This window comes from Eurytemora carolleeae, unplaced genomic scaffold, assembly GCF_000591075.1.
Source record: "Eurytemora carolleeae unplaced genomic scaffold, Eaff_2.0 scaffold64, whole genome shotgun sequence".
NCBI lineage: Eukaryota > Metazoa > Arthropoda > Copepoda > Calanoida > Temoridae > Eurytemora > Eurytemora carolleeae.
In genome coordinates this window covers 218998-235796 of record NW_019396205.1, presented here as the reverse complement: position 1 = coordinate 235796, position 16799 = coordinate 218998, and the positions used below count along the sequence as shown (strand labels likewise).

The following is a 16799-nucleotide window of genomic DNA, read 5'->3' as shown; positions in this document are numbered from 1 at the left end:
CGCCTCACTCCTCCATACTAAGCTAAGTATTATCTATAATATACAACACTATGCAATATGAATACTAATCTTTTAAAATATGTAAAAAAAAAAATGTTTACCTAACTCATTCATTCTATACATTGCATTCATATAGTACACACCTCCACAGTAGAAATAGAATCTAAAAATATTTTCTATACAAGCATCAACATCAGCATTAGCATCAGCATCAATATTAGCATGCATTAACAGAATCAATATTAGCAGCAATATATGCATCAACATCAACATCAGTCTCAGCATCATTTTAACAATATCAGGAATAACATCAACATCATTATCAACAACTATATCAGCAACAACATCGTCATCAGTACCAACACCATCATCAAAAGTAGCAATATTAATGACATCAATCGGATTATTGACATTAGTATTAGCATCTGCATCAACATCAGCAACAACATTAGTATCAACAATAGTATTAATATCAATATCAGCAACAAAAGCAACATCAACATCAATATTATCTTCAATATCGACAACAGTTTTCATCATAATACTTGATCCTAACCTTGAGTTTTTAACAACAGCAGCTTTAGGTAGTCCTGTTGTTCCGCTAGTGTAGATATACAGGAGTTTATCAGTGAAACTTAAACATTTCTTCACAGATTCAGGCACATCGTGGTGGGAGTGGTTCTGGAGTTCTCTATCTAAAGAGCAGGTGTGGAATGATCTCCGGGTTGTTGGTCTACTACTGCTACCGGAGCTGTACAGTCGGATATTCTCCAGGTCTTCACTAACCTCACTAATAGCTGAACAAATTTTAAATTAACTTTCGAGTTGGACACAAGATTTTCAAACCCAATAGAAAAGTAAGGGAGTGATTCTAAGATCACCCTTTTTTCTATTTTGATAAACTTTTCTTTCTTCTTTTCTTGTTACCTTCTGCAAGCTCGGTTCCAAATATCACAGCTACGGAGGTCGAAGCAAGGATACTGTGTATCAGGGATTGCCCTCTTAAGTTGAAGTTTATGAGAGCAGGAACTACTCCGATCTTGGAGCAACCCAACCAGGTTCCAACGTACTCAGGACGGTTCTCCATGAAGAGGGAAATACTCTGGCCGTGTTTGAACCCGGCAGACAGGAGAAAGTTTGCTATTTTGTTGCTATATTCATCCAACTGAAACAATCCTTAAATCAAACTCATACCTTTTATTCTTCTCTGGTTGTTAAATGTGCAACCATGGAAGTTTTCTCCAATCTTGGGTTTCCTTAAAGTGAAACCATTTAGAAACAAACAGGAGAATTCTAATTTTCTCAAGAGAAATATAAGATTAGAACCTGGCATCTTGGCTTACAGAAGGATTTAACCCAGAGTACAATAATAAAAAGAAAAAATCTATTTTGAGCAATGAAAGAAAAAAGAAAAACATCAAATTCTACATTACTTTAACAGAAAGAAAACAAAGGTGAGACTTCGTGTTTAAGAATTGAAAGAATTGATTAAATATTGATTAAAAAAAAAGAGTTTTGCATTTCCAAGAAATCGTTGATATAAGCAAACTAAATCGGGTAGATTACGAACCGCGTCCATTAGTTCTTTAAAGAGATGGATCCCTGTTTTTGTAAAGTGTGTCGAACAGGTGTTTCTACCAGGATTTTGCTCGGAGATGACAGAATTATTTCCCCAAACAAACACCCTGCTATGGAGGCCATATTTTCAGTTTTTCTCAATAATAAAAAGGGGGGGGGGTCTTATAACCCCTTTGATCATCTCATCGATGTTTTATAATTTTATTATTCCCCTGCTTGTAAATAAGCTCTTTCATTAATAATCTAATTCCATTATAAACACTCGGAACCCTCCCTAGGATATATACTCCGAACCTTCCCCAGGATATAAACTCCGAACCCTCCCAAGGATATAAACTCCGAACCCTCCCCAGGATATATACTCCGAACCCTCCCCAGGATATATACTACGAACCCTCCCCAGGATATATACTTCGAACCCTCACTAGATATATACTTCAAACCCTCCACAGGATATATACTCCGAACCTTCCTCAGGATATATACTCCGAACCCTGCCCAGGATATAAACTTCAAACCCTCACCATTATAAACAACTCCAAACCTTCCTCAGGATATATACTCAGAACCTTCCCCAGGATATAAACTTCAAACCCTCACCATTATAAACAACTCCGAACCTTCCTCAGGATATATACTCCGAACCTTCCCCAGGATATAAACTTCAAACCCTCACCAAACAACTCCAAACCTTCCTCAGGATATAAACTTCAAACCCTCACCATTATAAACAACTCCAAACCTTCCCCAGGACATATACTCCGAACCTTCCCCGGGATATAAACTTCAAACCCTCACCATTATAAACAACTCCAAACCTTCCCCCAGGACATAAAATCCGAACCTTCCCCAGGATATATACTTCAAACATTCCCCAGGATATATACTCCGAACCTTCCCCAGGACATATACTCCGAACCCTCCCAGGATATATACTTCGAACCCTCTCCAGGAAATATACTTTGAACCCTCCCCAGGATATATACTCCGAACCCTCTCCAGGATATATACTTCGAACCCTCTCCAGGATATATACTCAGAACCCTCCCTAGGATATATACTCCGACACCAGGATATATACTCAGAACCCTTACCAGGATATATACTCAGAACCCTCCCCAGGATATATACACCGAGCCCTCTGCAGGATATATACTTTGAACTCTCTCCAGGATATACACCTCCCAAGGATTATAATTCGAACCCTACCTAGGATAAATACTTCGAACCCTCACCTGTTTAAAAGTCCAACTCTCGTCCTCAAAATGTAAACAGACTCTATTAGGATATTTGTTTGCTGTTCTCTGGAAAACTGAAGGAACTGTCAGGTTTTGCTTCTGGTAGAAATAAACCATGATCAGTAATCTTAGATATCTAAACGCACCTCTAGAATAAATGTATATTTTATATTGTGTTACATTTACATCGTAAATTGTACAATTTTGTAATTTGGATTGAAACCTGCATAAGAAAATATGTTGAATTACCTTAAATCTCTTGGAGCACTGTGATATATCAGGTATAAAGTGTAGGTTCCTCCAGTTACAAGATAAGAGAGTAATATTGAACCAAGGCACACCTAGACAAGGGTTTAAGGTTTAGTCAGCTATATCTTGGTTATATTAGAATTTAAATCGTATTTAGATATATCGAATACAAGAGATAATAGGGTTCTTGTATACCTAGATACAGTAGATATTAGGGTTCAGGTATACCTAGATACAGGAGATAATAGGGTTCATGTATACTTAGATACAGGAGATGTTAGGATTCAGGTATACCTAGATACAGGAGATATTAGGATTCAGGTATACCTAGATAAAGGAGATATTAGGATTCAGGTATACCTAGATACAGGAGATATTAGGATTCAGGTATACCTAGATACAGGAGATAATAGGGTTCATGTAAACCTAGATACAGGAAATGATAATGTTCAAATATATCTAAATACAGTAGAAATTAAACGCTGCATTGTATCAAAAAACATTTTGGTTAAAATGTCAGATGACTAAAGAGAATAATTTATTATCTACGAATTTACTCTAGTATCCTTCTGACTACTCTACCGCACTCAAGGCATCTTAAGAGAACAAAATTTGATATTTAAAAAAATTGAAAACAACTAAATATTAAATATACTGCGTCATTAAACAACCTTTTATCGAAGTTTCGGTTCAGAAAGTGGATAATACATCAAATACATTATTCATCCTTCAAGACACTTCTTACTAAATTTTTTATCTGTTTTGATTCCAACACTGGGGATAAATCTAAGTAGATTTTACAATGAACCAGGATTACTCAAGGTTAGTATTTATCTGTTAGGAGTATCAGGAGTAGGATCTGAAAGGCCCCCCTCCCCCTAGTTTGGAGAACCCAAACCGCCATCGGGTGAGCGCGCACTCAAATACAATAATAGTCCATTACACATGAATTGTACGCCGAACACGTTAACCAATGTAAACTGCAAGTATTTGTAATTTTTAACTTTATATCCTGTATCCACCCTTTAAACTATCCTGTATCCTGTACTGTGTATCCAACTATGCTGTAACGGGTAACCTGTATTCACACTTTAAACTATCCTGTACCCTGTATCACCCTTTAAACTATCCTGTACTCTGTATCACCCTTTAAACTATCCTGTACCCTGTATCAGACTTTAAACTATTCTGTACCCTGTATCAGATTTAAACTATCCTGTACCTTGTATCCAACTATGCTGTAACCTGTATCCACCCTTTAAACTATCCTGTACCCTGCATCACCCTTTAAACTATCCTGTACCCTGTATCAGACTTTAAACTATCCTGTACTCTGTATCAGCCTTTAAACTATCCTACACCTTGTATCCAAATATGCTGTAACCTGTATCCACCCTTTAAACTATCCTGTACCCTTTACCAGGCTTTAAACTCTCCTGTTCCCTGTATCAGCCTTTAAACTATCCTGTACTCTGTATCAGCCTTTAAACTATCCTACACCTTGTATCTAACTATGCTGTAACCTGTATCCACCCTTTAAACTATCCTGTACCCTGTATTCACCGTTTTAACTATCCTTTACCCTGTATCAGAGGCGTATTAAGGGGAGGGGCTATGGGGCCCCCCCCCCCATAGAAAGAAATAAAATTAAGCCCCCCCCCCTGGACAAATTCCTGAATATGCCTCTGCAGGCCTGTATCCAAAAATCCTGTACCCTGTATCCAACTATCCTGAACCCTGTATCCAACTATCCTGTACCCTGTATCCAACTATCCTGTACCCTGTATCCAACTATCCTGTACCCTGTATCACACCTTTTAAGAAGTTTATGAACGAAAAACATCTGGGTTTGAAAAAACATAAACCATTCGTTTAATAAATGGATAATAACTACAATAAGGATAAGAATGTAACGTTTTGCCCAGCAATGAATCTAGAAGTTTCGTAAATTAGAGAGCAAGGTTCAATATACTGTCTCATCAGAATTCAAATATTTCAAGAAATGACTGTTTTCTTAATTAATTACATCATCACTTAGTCAAATATCAAGGTTAACTCTTATCGCTAATTTTTTCTGCAAGTAAATTCTAAAGAGCGGAAGATTTATTTATATCAAGATCAACCCAAATAAAAAGAAGAGGATTGAAAGCAACAGAAGAACTAAGAGTGAATTGAAAGAACTATGAAGAAATTTAAATGACCAGGAAGGGATTGAAACAACTAGAAGAGGATTGAAAGAAACGGGAAGAGGCTGAACGAACCAGGAAGGGATTGAAAGAACTGGGAGAGGATTAAAACAACTGCAAAAGGATTGAAAAAAAACTGGATGAGGATTGAAACAACTGGAAGAGAATTGAAAAAACTGGAAGAGGATTGAAACAAGTGGAAAAGGATTGAAAGAAACGGGAAAAGGATTGAAAGAAACGGGAAAAGGATTGAAAAAAGCGGAAAGAGGTAGAACAAACCAGGAAGGAATTGAAAGAACTGGGAGAGGATTGAAACAACTGGAGTAGGATTGAAACAACTGGAAGAGGATTGAAAGAACTGGAAGAGGATTGAAACAACTGGAAAAGGATTGAAAGAAACGGGAAGAGGTTGAACGAACAAGGAAGGAATTGAAAGAACCGGGAGAGGATTAATAGAACCAGGAAGGTATTGAAAAAAAAAAGAGGATTGAAATAAACAGGAAGGGTAGATAGAACCTGGAGGGGATTGAAAGAACCAGCAGAGAATTGAAAAAAAACAAGAAGGGATTAAAAAAACCGGAGATGATTGAAAGAACCAGAAAGGGATTGAAAGAACCAGAATGGGATTGAAAGAACCAGAATGGGATTGAAAGAACCAGAAAGGGATTGCAAGAACCAGAAAGGGATTGAAAGAACCAGAATGGGATTGAAAGAACCAGAATGGGATTGAAAGAACCAGAAAGGGATTGAAAGAACCAGAATGGGATTGAAAGAACCAGAATGGGATTGAAAGAACCAGAATGGGATTGAAAGAACCAGAAAGGGATTGAAAGAACCAGAATGGGATTGAAAGAACCAGAATGGGATTGAAAGAACCAGAATGGGATTGAAAGAACCAGAATGGGATTGAAAAAACCAGAATGGGATTGAAAGAACCTGAATGGGATTTAAGGAATCTTATTGGATTCATGGAACAAGGAAGGGATCAAAATACATGTCATATACAGTAGTATTTACTTTGCATACCATTCAGGTCTTATTAGATCGCGCTAGGATAATTTCAAGTTCGTATCTTATATACAGAGACTGCTAATATCGTAGAGAGAGAGGGAGAGAGAGAGAGAGAGAGAGGAATGCAAGACCTAGACCATGAAAACCATTCAACAAATCCATCTGTATACGGCGTCAATGCTATAGTTTAAACCTTAAACATACTAATACGTAAATATTTATCATTAAGGTTTTTTTTTATAAAAATGGAGTGGGGGTTGGGGAAAGAACCTCAATCTTCTTCACAGGGCCACTAAACCCCCCCCCTCCACCCAACCATCCTTATATTACCTGATAACTGAGAACCTCCAGTAACCAGCAAATTAATATCAGAAAATATAAAAATATTCGTAAATACATTTTTCTGAAATTTTCAAACAAAACGGTAAAATTTTAAAAGAAATTTCCAACAAAAACTTGAAGTTTTCAGGTCAAATCTTTTTTTTAAATAATTCTTTAAATTCAATTAAAAAAGAAAGAAAATTTTTCACGACAGAATTGATGATATCCTGCTTTCCTTCTTCTCATAATACATTCTCATATTCTATCAATGTTTCGCAAGGTTAGATTAACATTTACTGAACATGGCAGGTGGATATATTAATGGAAAACACTCGGTAACAATAATATAACATATCAATAACTATCGGATGATCAAAGTTGTCACGAAAACATGTGATCCATGATTCCTCGGTATTCCCGTGTTTCTATGTGTACCCGGAGTAGTGTGGAGGATGGAGAGTTCCTATACTAGAGACTAGACTGATACAGACCAACTGAGATCTCCTTCCCTAATCCTGCTCAGCTGGGTCCGACCCGTCCTGACTAACTGCAGAGTTCTACGGTTCCACTTGTATACATTCTCCCCCCCCCCTCCACCCTTACCCTCCATGCACTATATTCATTTTTTTACGTTGACCAAATACTAAAAGTACCTGTTTATACCGACTGACGCTTTGCGCTCATGCGCACAAGAATTTAAGATTTTTTGTTTCATAAATACAACTTATTTCGGATGTTCTCAATCAACCCGGAATATTTCTTGTAGTTTTGTACAGAGATTTGAATTCCAGACCAGAAACAGTGTAGAGTCAAGGTTATAATGCAAGGAAAGTTAATTACAGTTGCGTATACTCTGCGCACATATTGAAACCAGTTCTCTCTAGGCGGAATTCGTAAACAAGAATAGATGCCTCAGTGTTCCTCTAGTATTCGAGGTGGTTAAAAGCATTAAAATTTGAAATGTTTGATAATTCACAGAATAGTTTCCTATGACCAGAATATTTCATTGATTTTTTATGTGAAAGATGGATCCCACGTCAGGCTTCGACATCCGTCTTGTGTTTACATTACCGCTGAGACAGTATTCTGCAGTACAAAAGATGCGTACACCTCTGAAATAACTTTCTTTGCATTATATTATATTATATTATATTTAAAAAATTGCTGAATTTGGTTATATAAATAACTCTCTTTGCATTATATTATATTATATTATATTTAAAAAATTGCTGAATTTGGTTATATAAATAACTCTCTTTGCATTATATTATATTATATTATATTTAAAAAATTGCTGAATTTGGTTATATAAATAACTCTCTTTGCATTATATTATATTATATTATATTTAAAAAATTGCTGAATTTGGTTATATAAATAACTCTCTTTGCATTATATTATATTATATTATATTTAAAAAATTGCTGAATTTGGTTATATAAATAACTCTCTTTGCATTATATTATATTATATTATATTTAAAAAATTGCTGAATTTGGTTATATAAATAACTCTCTTTGCATTATATTATATTATATTATATTTAAAAAATTGCTGAATTTGGTTATATAAATAACTCTCTTTGCATTATATTATATTATATTATATTTAAAAAATTGCTGAATTTGGTTATATAAATAACTCTCTTTGCATTATATTATATTATATTATATTTAAAAAATTGCTGAATTTGGTTATATCTACAAGTTTAAAACTGGTGTTTCAAACTTAAGACTGGTATCGGTTATAAAACTGGGTTCAAACTTATATAAAACAGGTTTTCTGGTTCAAAACTAGGGGTTCAAACTAAAATCAGGATCGGTTTTAAAACCGAGTTTTGAAACTAAGACAGGATACTGGTTTGAAACCCGAGTTTTTAAACTTAGGGCAGGATATGGTAAATGTTACTGGGGTTTCAAAACTTGGGACAAAGTACCGTATAAATAAAGTCAGATTTTATGAAAAGGAAGAATTAAGACGTTAAGCAACTTCTTTAGAGTTAACTCTCAGGCGAACTAATCAAGTAGTTTAACTATCTTTGCCCAGTTTTACTACTTTTTGCTTTTTTAATAAATGCTGTCTCGGATTGATTTTGATTATAAAACTAATCTTGGTTCTGCAGTGGCAACCTTTTATATATCTCCTTTTATATACCTCCTTTTATATACCTCCTTTTATATACCTCCTTTTATATATCTCCTTTTGACTTTCTTTAAAGATATCCCAAAAAAACGAATGCGTGCTTTTTAAGTGGACTAAGAATACAAAAGTTTCAACCACAGATTTGACATCTAAAAAGTTTTGTCTAAAATCCTAATAAAAACCAGTGTGATAAGGTTGGTTCAGTATTATTATTGCAGGCGTAATTCTCATTAATTTGGTAATTAAATCATTTTGTTTTTCTGACAGCAGTTCTTAGAACATTCGGACAAATCAATTTCCTGATTTTCAACCATGGTTTCACAAAATAATTGAGTTCGATGTCTGAGCTCTACAAACGTAAAAAAGGCTAAATTATTATTATATTATAAATTATTATTATATTATAAAGATTTATTCACACCAAAGATATACATGCAAATATATGAATGGTGCAGTTTAAATTTGTTTAGATATTTTGAATATATAGTTAACGAAAGTAAAAAAATAATAAATATGCAAAATTATGCAGAAATAAGCGACATTGATCATTACTCATTACATACCGTATTCATTATTTCAGTTATTATGTAATCATCTTATCCTAAAACATATAAATTATTCATTCTTGTATTTAATAGTTCTTGTAAAATCGGAACTTCCCATGCTTGGTCCAATGTAATTGAAAATACTTATTCTAAAACATTTTCATCAAACATTAAATCTAACAGAATTCATAGTTTGAAATAATAAAGGTCTCCGAAATCGGGTTGGAAAGATATAGGATTGATAAAATCAGAGCTTGTGGCAAAAAATCTGTTCATTTTGTTCCAACTTATATTTCTGGATTCCCAAAACTCAATAATGAGATATAATTTTTTTCTTCAATATATTGAAAAATAACAATTTGTCCAACGTGTCAAATACACCAGAAACTCTTAAACCTGACTGAGTTTTCATAATATTCGGCAGAACCTGCACATGTAGTTTCATGTGCAATTAGTTATGTCTGTTTTCAGGATTTTAAAACGTATAAAAGGTCCCAAAAAATCTGAAAAATATAAAAAAAAATTTTCCGAACATTTGCTTTTCTTATATTTTGCCAAATTTTGATTCTTAGGGAAAATATTTGCAACAAAAAAACAAAATGGTTCGTTTTCTTTTTTCTCTCTAAAGATTAAAATATTGCAAAGTTTAATGCATAAAAAAAATCAAAGTTTAACATAATGCATGGTTTTTGAACTATTGGAAACTTTAAATTAAAGTTTACCAAAACCAACCAAAATTATGAAAACCCTACTGCATCCAGTATATACTTCTTGTATGAACAGAAAAAAAATAATTTTTATTTAATTGTAAACTGTAATTTAGTATCTTTTTAAAAAGAGTATTGTTTATGTCCAATTCTTTAAAAGGTTTAAATACCCCTCCTTAAACAAGCCACCCCCCCCCTCCCCCTCCCCCCGATTTACGTAAAAGTTCTTTAATTAGATCGACCACCACCAACAGTTTATACACATACATCTGAACGGTTTGTTTTTAATCTTTGCGACAAAAACAATCTCAAGGAATAATAATTGTCTTGAAACGTTTTTTTAAAACGTGAATATTCGCAAATTATCTTTTTTCTATCTCATAATCTGAGTTCGTTTCCCTTATATCCATTTGATAAACCAATTTTTTTAAATAATCTTTTTTGTTTGTTTATTTTCTTGTGGCTTTTAACAATTTTTAAATTTTTTTTTTATCGATTTTGATGGTTATTATATCGTTAGAACTGACAAGGGTCAACCCAGACCGAAATATATTTTCAATAAATGTGGAACTAACATCTACTTTTTTACTCTACAGAGATTTGGTCCATCACCATCACCGAATATTAAATATACCTCTTGTATCTTCTTTGTCAATATTATATTTGATAATGTCAATAACATTATTGAACTCATAAAAGTTCTTTTATCATTTTATGAAACGATTGAGTACTTTATCATTATTACTCACTTCATCGTGAATTTCATAATAAACGTGCTATAAAGGAATCATCGTGCTATAAAGTTAAATTATCTATGTGCTATGTTTTGATTGGTTCCCGGATTTTCTCCAAAAAATTTAGGATATTTTCAAAATAATTTTTTTCAAGTGAAATGAAAATAAAATTGAAATAAACTTTTAGTTTTTACTTCTGCTTTTTTTCAAAGCTTATTTGATCTATAGAAATAGCCATTGAAATAAGACAAGTACACACTCGTTTAAAAAATTACCTGTAACACTATTATTTTGCCATAACTAGCTATAAAGTTTTTGGATTTAAATTTTCTCTATACTTTCGAAGGTTCTCGCCTTTTTAGATTAAATTAAATCTAAAAAGGCGAGAACCTTCTCGATAAAGAGAAAATTTCTGTCCAAAGAGTTTATAATACTGCAGCGTATCAAAATAACAGTTATAAATAGTTATTCCAACCAAGAATTTTATGGGGTCTTAAAGATACAAGATAAAAACTTGTGAATATTAGAAAATATCGGTTTGACATTTTTTTTATAGAAAACTTAGATCTAATTTTGAATTTCCTCTTTGCTATCAATTTTCCCTCTATTGATTTTTAATCTTGTAAATTGGGCAGATTTTCTAGCAAAACCTTTCTTGTGGCATTTAAACTTAAATTCAATGTTAGAAGAGAATTGATCGGATACTGGACAGTTTGCAGAAAAGAGAATTAAATTTTAGATTTTTTTCAAAATAAATATTTAATATTTAATTATGAAAAAAATATCTGTATTAAAATATATTTTTAAAAAGTTTAAAAGCTAATTAGAATTAACTTTAATATTTTTAAGTTAAAGAATTATCATTCAGAGCTAGGAGTATTATTTTGGAGCTAGAGGATTAAGTTTTGGAGCTAGAGGATTATGTTTTTGAGCTGAGGGATTAAGATTTGGAACTAGAGGATTATGTTTTTGAGCTGGAGGATTAAGATTTGGAGTTAGAGGATTAAGATTTGGAACTAGAGGATGATGTTTATGAGCTAGAGGACTAAGATTTGGAGCTAGAGCCTTAAGTTTTGGAGCTAGAGGATTAAGTTTTGGAGCAAGAGTATTATGTTTTGGAGCTAGAGGATTATGTTTTGAATCTAGAGGCTTATGTTTGGAGTTAGAGAATTTAGTTATAGAGCTAGAGGATTAAGATTGAAGCTAGAGGATTAAATTTTGAAACTTGAGGATTAAGTTTTAAAGCTAGAGTAATAAGTATTGGAACTAGAGGATTGATTTTTGGCGCAAGAGGATTAAGTTTTAGAGCTAGAGGATTAATTTTTGGAGCAAGAGAATTATATTTGGAGCCAGAAAATCAATTTTTTAGGAGCACACAATCTTAAAAGTATGAAACTTTTTTTGTTGTTGATTATTTTGGTTGCTAATGAACTACAGGGATACCCAAAAAGTATCAGACGACTAAAAACTCTTCAAATATGACGGCTAAAGGTTGAGTTTAGTCTCTGCCAGTAGAATAAAGCCTGTAAAGCATGATTCACGGGAAACCCTGTAATTAACCCTGTAACAAGAAGCATAGAAAATATATTTCTTCATTGTTTTAATTTTGCTTTATATTCGATAGTTCGGAAATTATTCCAGATTTGATTCGTTGCAAGTACAAACAATGTAGAAAATGGAAATCTAATGGGATTTGTAAATTTTGTCGAGTTGAAATATAATTAATATATAGAGGTTAAGGTGGAATATTTATGGAATTTATTTTGGGGAATCTCAAGTCTCAATTAACATTAAACATCTCAATTTTATATAGAATAGCAAATTTTTCTTAACATAACCTATTGCAGCAAATTCGTACTATAATTTCTTACTTTTTGGTCCAGGGTTAGTTATACACAAAGGACAGGGGCGGACACAGGAGGGCGGCAGGACCTTTGCACCCCCTTGGCATAGCCCCCCCCCCTGAGATTTCAGAATAGCTTCTCGATAGCACTTAAGGGAAAGATAACCTAGTGCAAAACAGGAAAAATATATATCTTCAAAAAATGTTTGTTCCTAAATCTGATTTTTTGAATTCCGAAATAAATACCACCCTCCTCTGCACTTAATTCCTGTATCAGCCCCTGACAAAGGAGGTGTCTTTATACCTGAAACTCTAATAATATCACAATCTAAACTTAAAATTCTATTTCATTCATTATCAATAGTTTTGTATTTGGATAAATGATCTAAAATAACGATATATAAAACTTAAAATATAGAAATTGAACAATTAACTGAATTATATTCTTTGATGGTATAGCCGGGCCTTGTAATTGGTGTACTATGTCTAACAATGTTACCAAGGAAGACCCAGAGGAGAGTCCAAGATTTCCGACACACCATCGTATTTGCGTAGTAAGAATTCGCCCGAGGGGTTTAGAATAACTTGTTCTCCGGGCTAAATAAACTTTCCCTGGAAAGAGTAAATCCGTCCCGAACCCATCCAAATTCAAGAGAAAACATTAACTTCTATGTTGAAAAACAGTAAAATGTGTAAGGTATAGTTACTTTAGGACGGTTAACATTGTATAGTGCTGAGCTGTTGTTAAACCTGGTCAAGGTTTACTCAACGTCCTTGGTTTATCACTCCCTCCACTTGTGCTGAGGCCGTTCCTTTACAAAATTACAATGGTCGACCAGCTCACGTCTCCGACTGTGTGCGTTCTAATTATCTATCTATCAGATTCAGATAAGAAACTTACGCGAGACATCTAATTCTACCGGCCTAAATATAGTTCCCCAAAGTATATGTCTTTAGGACGAACCTTGTTCGTACGTTCTATGAGAAGGAATAGTCTTTGGCAAACCAGAAACTCCCAAGGAATCATGATACTTCCAGTCAAAGAATCATAATGTTAAAATAGTTATTTTCAGGGTTGCCAGGTAGCCTACCAGAAGGCCACTTTTCATAAAGGTAGCCTAATAAGATTTTGGGATGCCTTTTGAATTGGTAGCCTTAAGGCTGCACCTTTCTATTGAATTATTGGCCTAAAAGTAGCCTTAAGGACCCACCGGAAATTAGTAGCGCAAGAAAAGAGAGCAGGCAGCTTATAGCCATTTGATTTAGATTCTATTCTTATAGATCTTTAAAAATGTTTTGTCTGAGGCGGCACATTCTTTCTGGTGTATCTTTAATCAGCTTGGTCGGCAGTTAGTCAGGATGGATGGGAGAAAGAATTGGGCGAAACGGACGCTGGATAAAAAGAGAGGAATTAGTGCGGGGGGGCAGACCAGGGACAGAGGGAGCAAAGGGATGAAAAGGAATTAGAACAGAACCAGAACGGATTGATTGGAATGAGTACAGAGAGTACAGAGGAGGGGTGCAGGGATGGAAGGGAATGAGTACAGAGAGGGGGGCAGTAATGAGCTCAGGGCAGGGGGGCAACCAGCACTTGTGAGAAGGGGCAAAATTATATTTTTCAAGTGTGGGGGGGGGGGTGTTCTGGATGGGGTTGCCCCCCTTTGTCGAATAATATTTCGAAATAAAAGCGCTGTTTAAAGGGTTTCAAGGTGCTAAGGGTGCTTGATCTATACCGAATTCTTATTTCTATGGATTTTTCTCGTGTTTAAATTTTTTTGTTATTTCCAATAGCTGTTAAACAAATGAAAGAACTAAGTAAAGGGGTAGGGGCTAAGGGATGAAATGGACCGGGTACAAGTCGTACAAGGGGCCGGGAGGGTCAGAAAAGGAATGAGTACAAGGAAGGAGACAAGGATGGAAGGGAAATGAGTACAATTAGGGAGGGAAATGAAGACTTAATTAACACTAAGTACAGTACTTACAGTTTCAAGTTTTTAAAATTAAATATATTGATGTTAAATTATTATTATAGATTTATTTCGTACACAAAGGTAAAATGGTACAAAATGATTAAACAAAAACAAGAATAAGGTATAATATATAAATATAGTTTCTGGTCGGAACATAAAAAGTTGATCATAGTTGCGATCTCATTATCATCAAAATTGTTTAGAACAAAATTATCTTCTTTAATAAAGTTAAAGAAGATAATTTTGTAAATCATGAGGAATAATTTCCATTCTTGGTCTAAAGGAATATGATTGTATATCACATTTTGTTTCACGCAAAAGTTTAGATTTCTAGATTGTACATTACAATCTTGTGCAATAGAATGCTTTACGTTTATTTTGCAGTACAAATTAAGCCTGACGAGAGCAGACGTTTGGGTGTTTGTATTAGTAATTTTTTAAGTTTAACAATGTTGATGGTAAATTTTGTAAAGTTGCGCAGGTAGTGTTATTTTGTGTGTTAAACTTGAGTATTTATTCGATTTGTTAGGCTGGTTACTAGTTACGTCATAACTTTAGTATTCTCACATTGATGGAAACAGTCTACTTCAGTTTTTATTGTGTTTATTTCAGGGAGTAAGGAATAGAAGAGAGATATAACTGACGCGGTTCGCCCTACCATAATTATACATGCTTTGCAGACGGGTACTTCATTTGAATAAGAAATATTTGTCTGATGTACAATTACCGCGTATACAATAACCTTTTCTGAATATTTTATATACAAATGGAGTACCCGTCTGCAAAGCATGTTCTATAATCATATAATCATACTCCCTGGTTTATTTCTAACTATAAATTGTATTTTAGCGTTTTCAAACAAAGATGTCTTAATTAAATGTCAAAAATGTTTGAAGGAAATTTTAAGACAAAGTAAGACATTTTTCTACGGAAATAAATTTGACATCATTATGATTTACATAAATTAACCCAAGCTGAAACATAAAAATAATTACCATACTTATTATGTTTAACTGAAATAATCACCAATCAAAATAATTTTCAATAAAATATTTAACTAGCGATAGAAAATTAGATGTCGCCTTTTTAAGATTTAGGGGTTTTTCATTCACAATAACCCTGAGACAGAAGCAAAGATAATATATATATTATATATATAGATAGATAGATTATGTATATAAATACGCTGGCAGGTTAAACCCTCCTGACTAAATTGCTTGTACCTCTAAAGAACATTGAAACAAAAGACATCTATAGCAAAGTGATTACTTTCTATTTTCCTTTCTCCCCCTGCTGTCATCTGTTGGAAATACGCATTTGTGTTTTATAAACATACAGTACGCGTACTGCATCCTGTATAGTTCAAGTGTTGCTAACTTGACCTGTTTGACCAATAAAATTAAATTACTAGCTGTAACACAGACATACAATAAGTGTATTCATGGGTGTACGAGAGCATTTGTGTGGGGGGGGCACTTTTTGGTTCCCTCCCCTTGGTAATTTTTTTACCCCCCCCCCTTAAAACCCCCTTTTCTGAAAAAATATTGATACTTTTTTATCTTTGTAAACTAGTCGATCATATACACGTACTTCCATTTAAGTGTTAATAAATTATTTATATGTAATTTTCTTAAGTGGTCTCATCAGACACTTACTCTTTCATACTGAGGAATAAGCTTCAATGGGTGAAAAATATCTATATTTTCACAGAAACGATACATATTGTATAATTATAAATAATAATATCGAAGATATATTTACACTGAAGGCAGTATTGATTAAAGCTTTTTTAGTAAAGGGCAAAAGTGAGATTTTAAAGTATTTTTTATATGGGTGCCCCCTCTTACGCCCCTGAAAGTATTTGGTGTTGTTTGCTGCGTCCCATGCTCATTGGACAATTTAAAGTCATAACTTGAGTCTAAGAGTCGTCTTAATATTTCAGAGTTTTCTGGTTATGACTGTAAGTTGTTTTTAGGCTCAAATTTTGATTTTAAACATCAGTTTAAGATGAACATGAAATACGGAAATTGTACAGTGAGTGGATTTTAACCCAAAGGGTAAAACTAATTGTTTTAACATTAAATACGCATCAGATTGTTTTAACTGTCGTCTTCCATTTCCACGTTTTTTGAGTCTCACAATATACCAATTTTATTCTTCATAACTTAAAATTTAAAAAGTGTTAGGTAGTCATTGGTCGTCCTCCTGTGGTCCTTAGTCCGGATTTAATGAATTTAAGGCGCGTCTCAAATCCCCAAAAATCCGGTTTCAATTG

The 16799-nt window shown here is 33.8% G+C and overlaps 1 protein-coding gene across 1 annotated transcript in view; it reads right to left on the bottom strand.

Annotated features, from left to right (window-relative positions):
* The window catches only part of LOC111698087 (long-chain fatty acid transport protein 4), a 15511-nt gene extending 8839 nt beyond the window's left edge, over positions 1-6672 (bottom strand). Inside the window, exons 1-6 of the mRNA XM_023468323.1 lie at positions 6593-6672; positions 3066-3157; positions 2814-2964; positions 928-1165; positions 557-797; positions 102-163 (exon numbers count right to left, since the gene is read on the bottom strand). Coding sequence (XP_023324091.1) covers positions 102-163; positions 557-797; positions 928-1165; positions 2814-2964; positions 3066-3157; positions 6593-6661 — 853 coding nt within the window. The 5' untranslated portion in view covers positions 6662-6672. The remainder of the gene's footprint in view (positions 1-101; positions 164-556; positions 798-927; positions 1166-2813; positions 2965-3065; positions 3158-6592) is intronic.
* Between the last annotated feature and the right edge of the window lie 10127 nt (positions 6673-16799).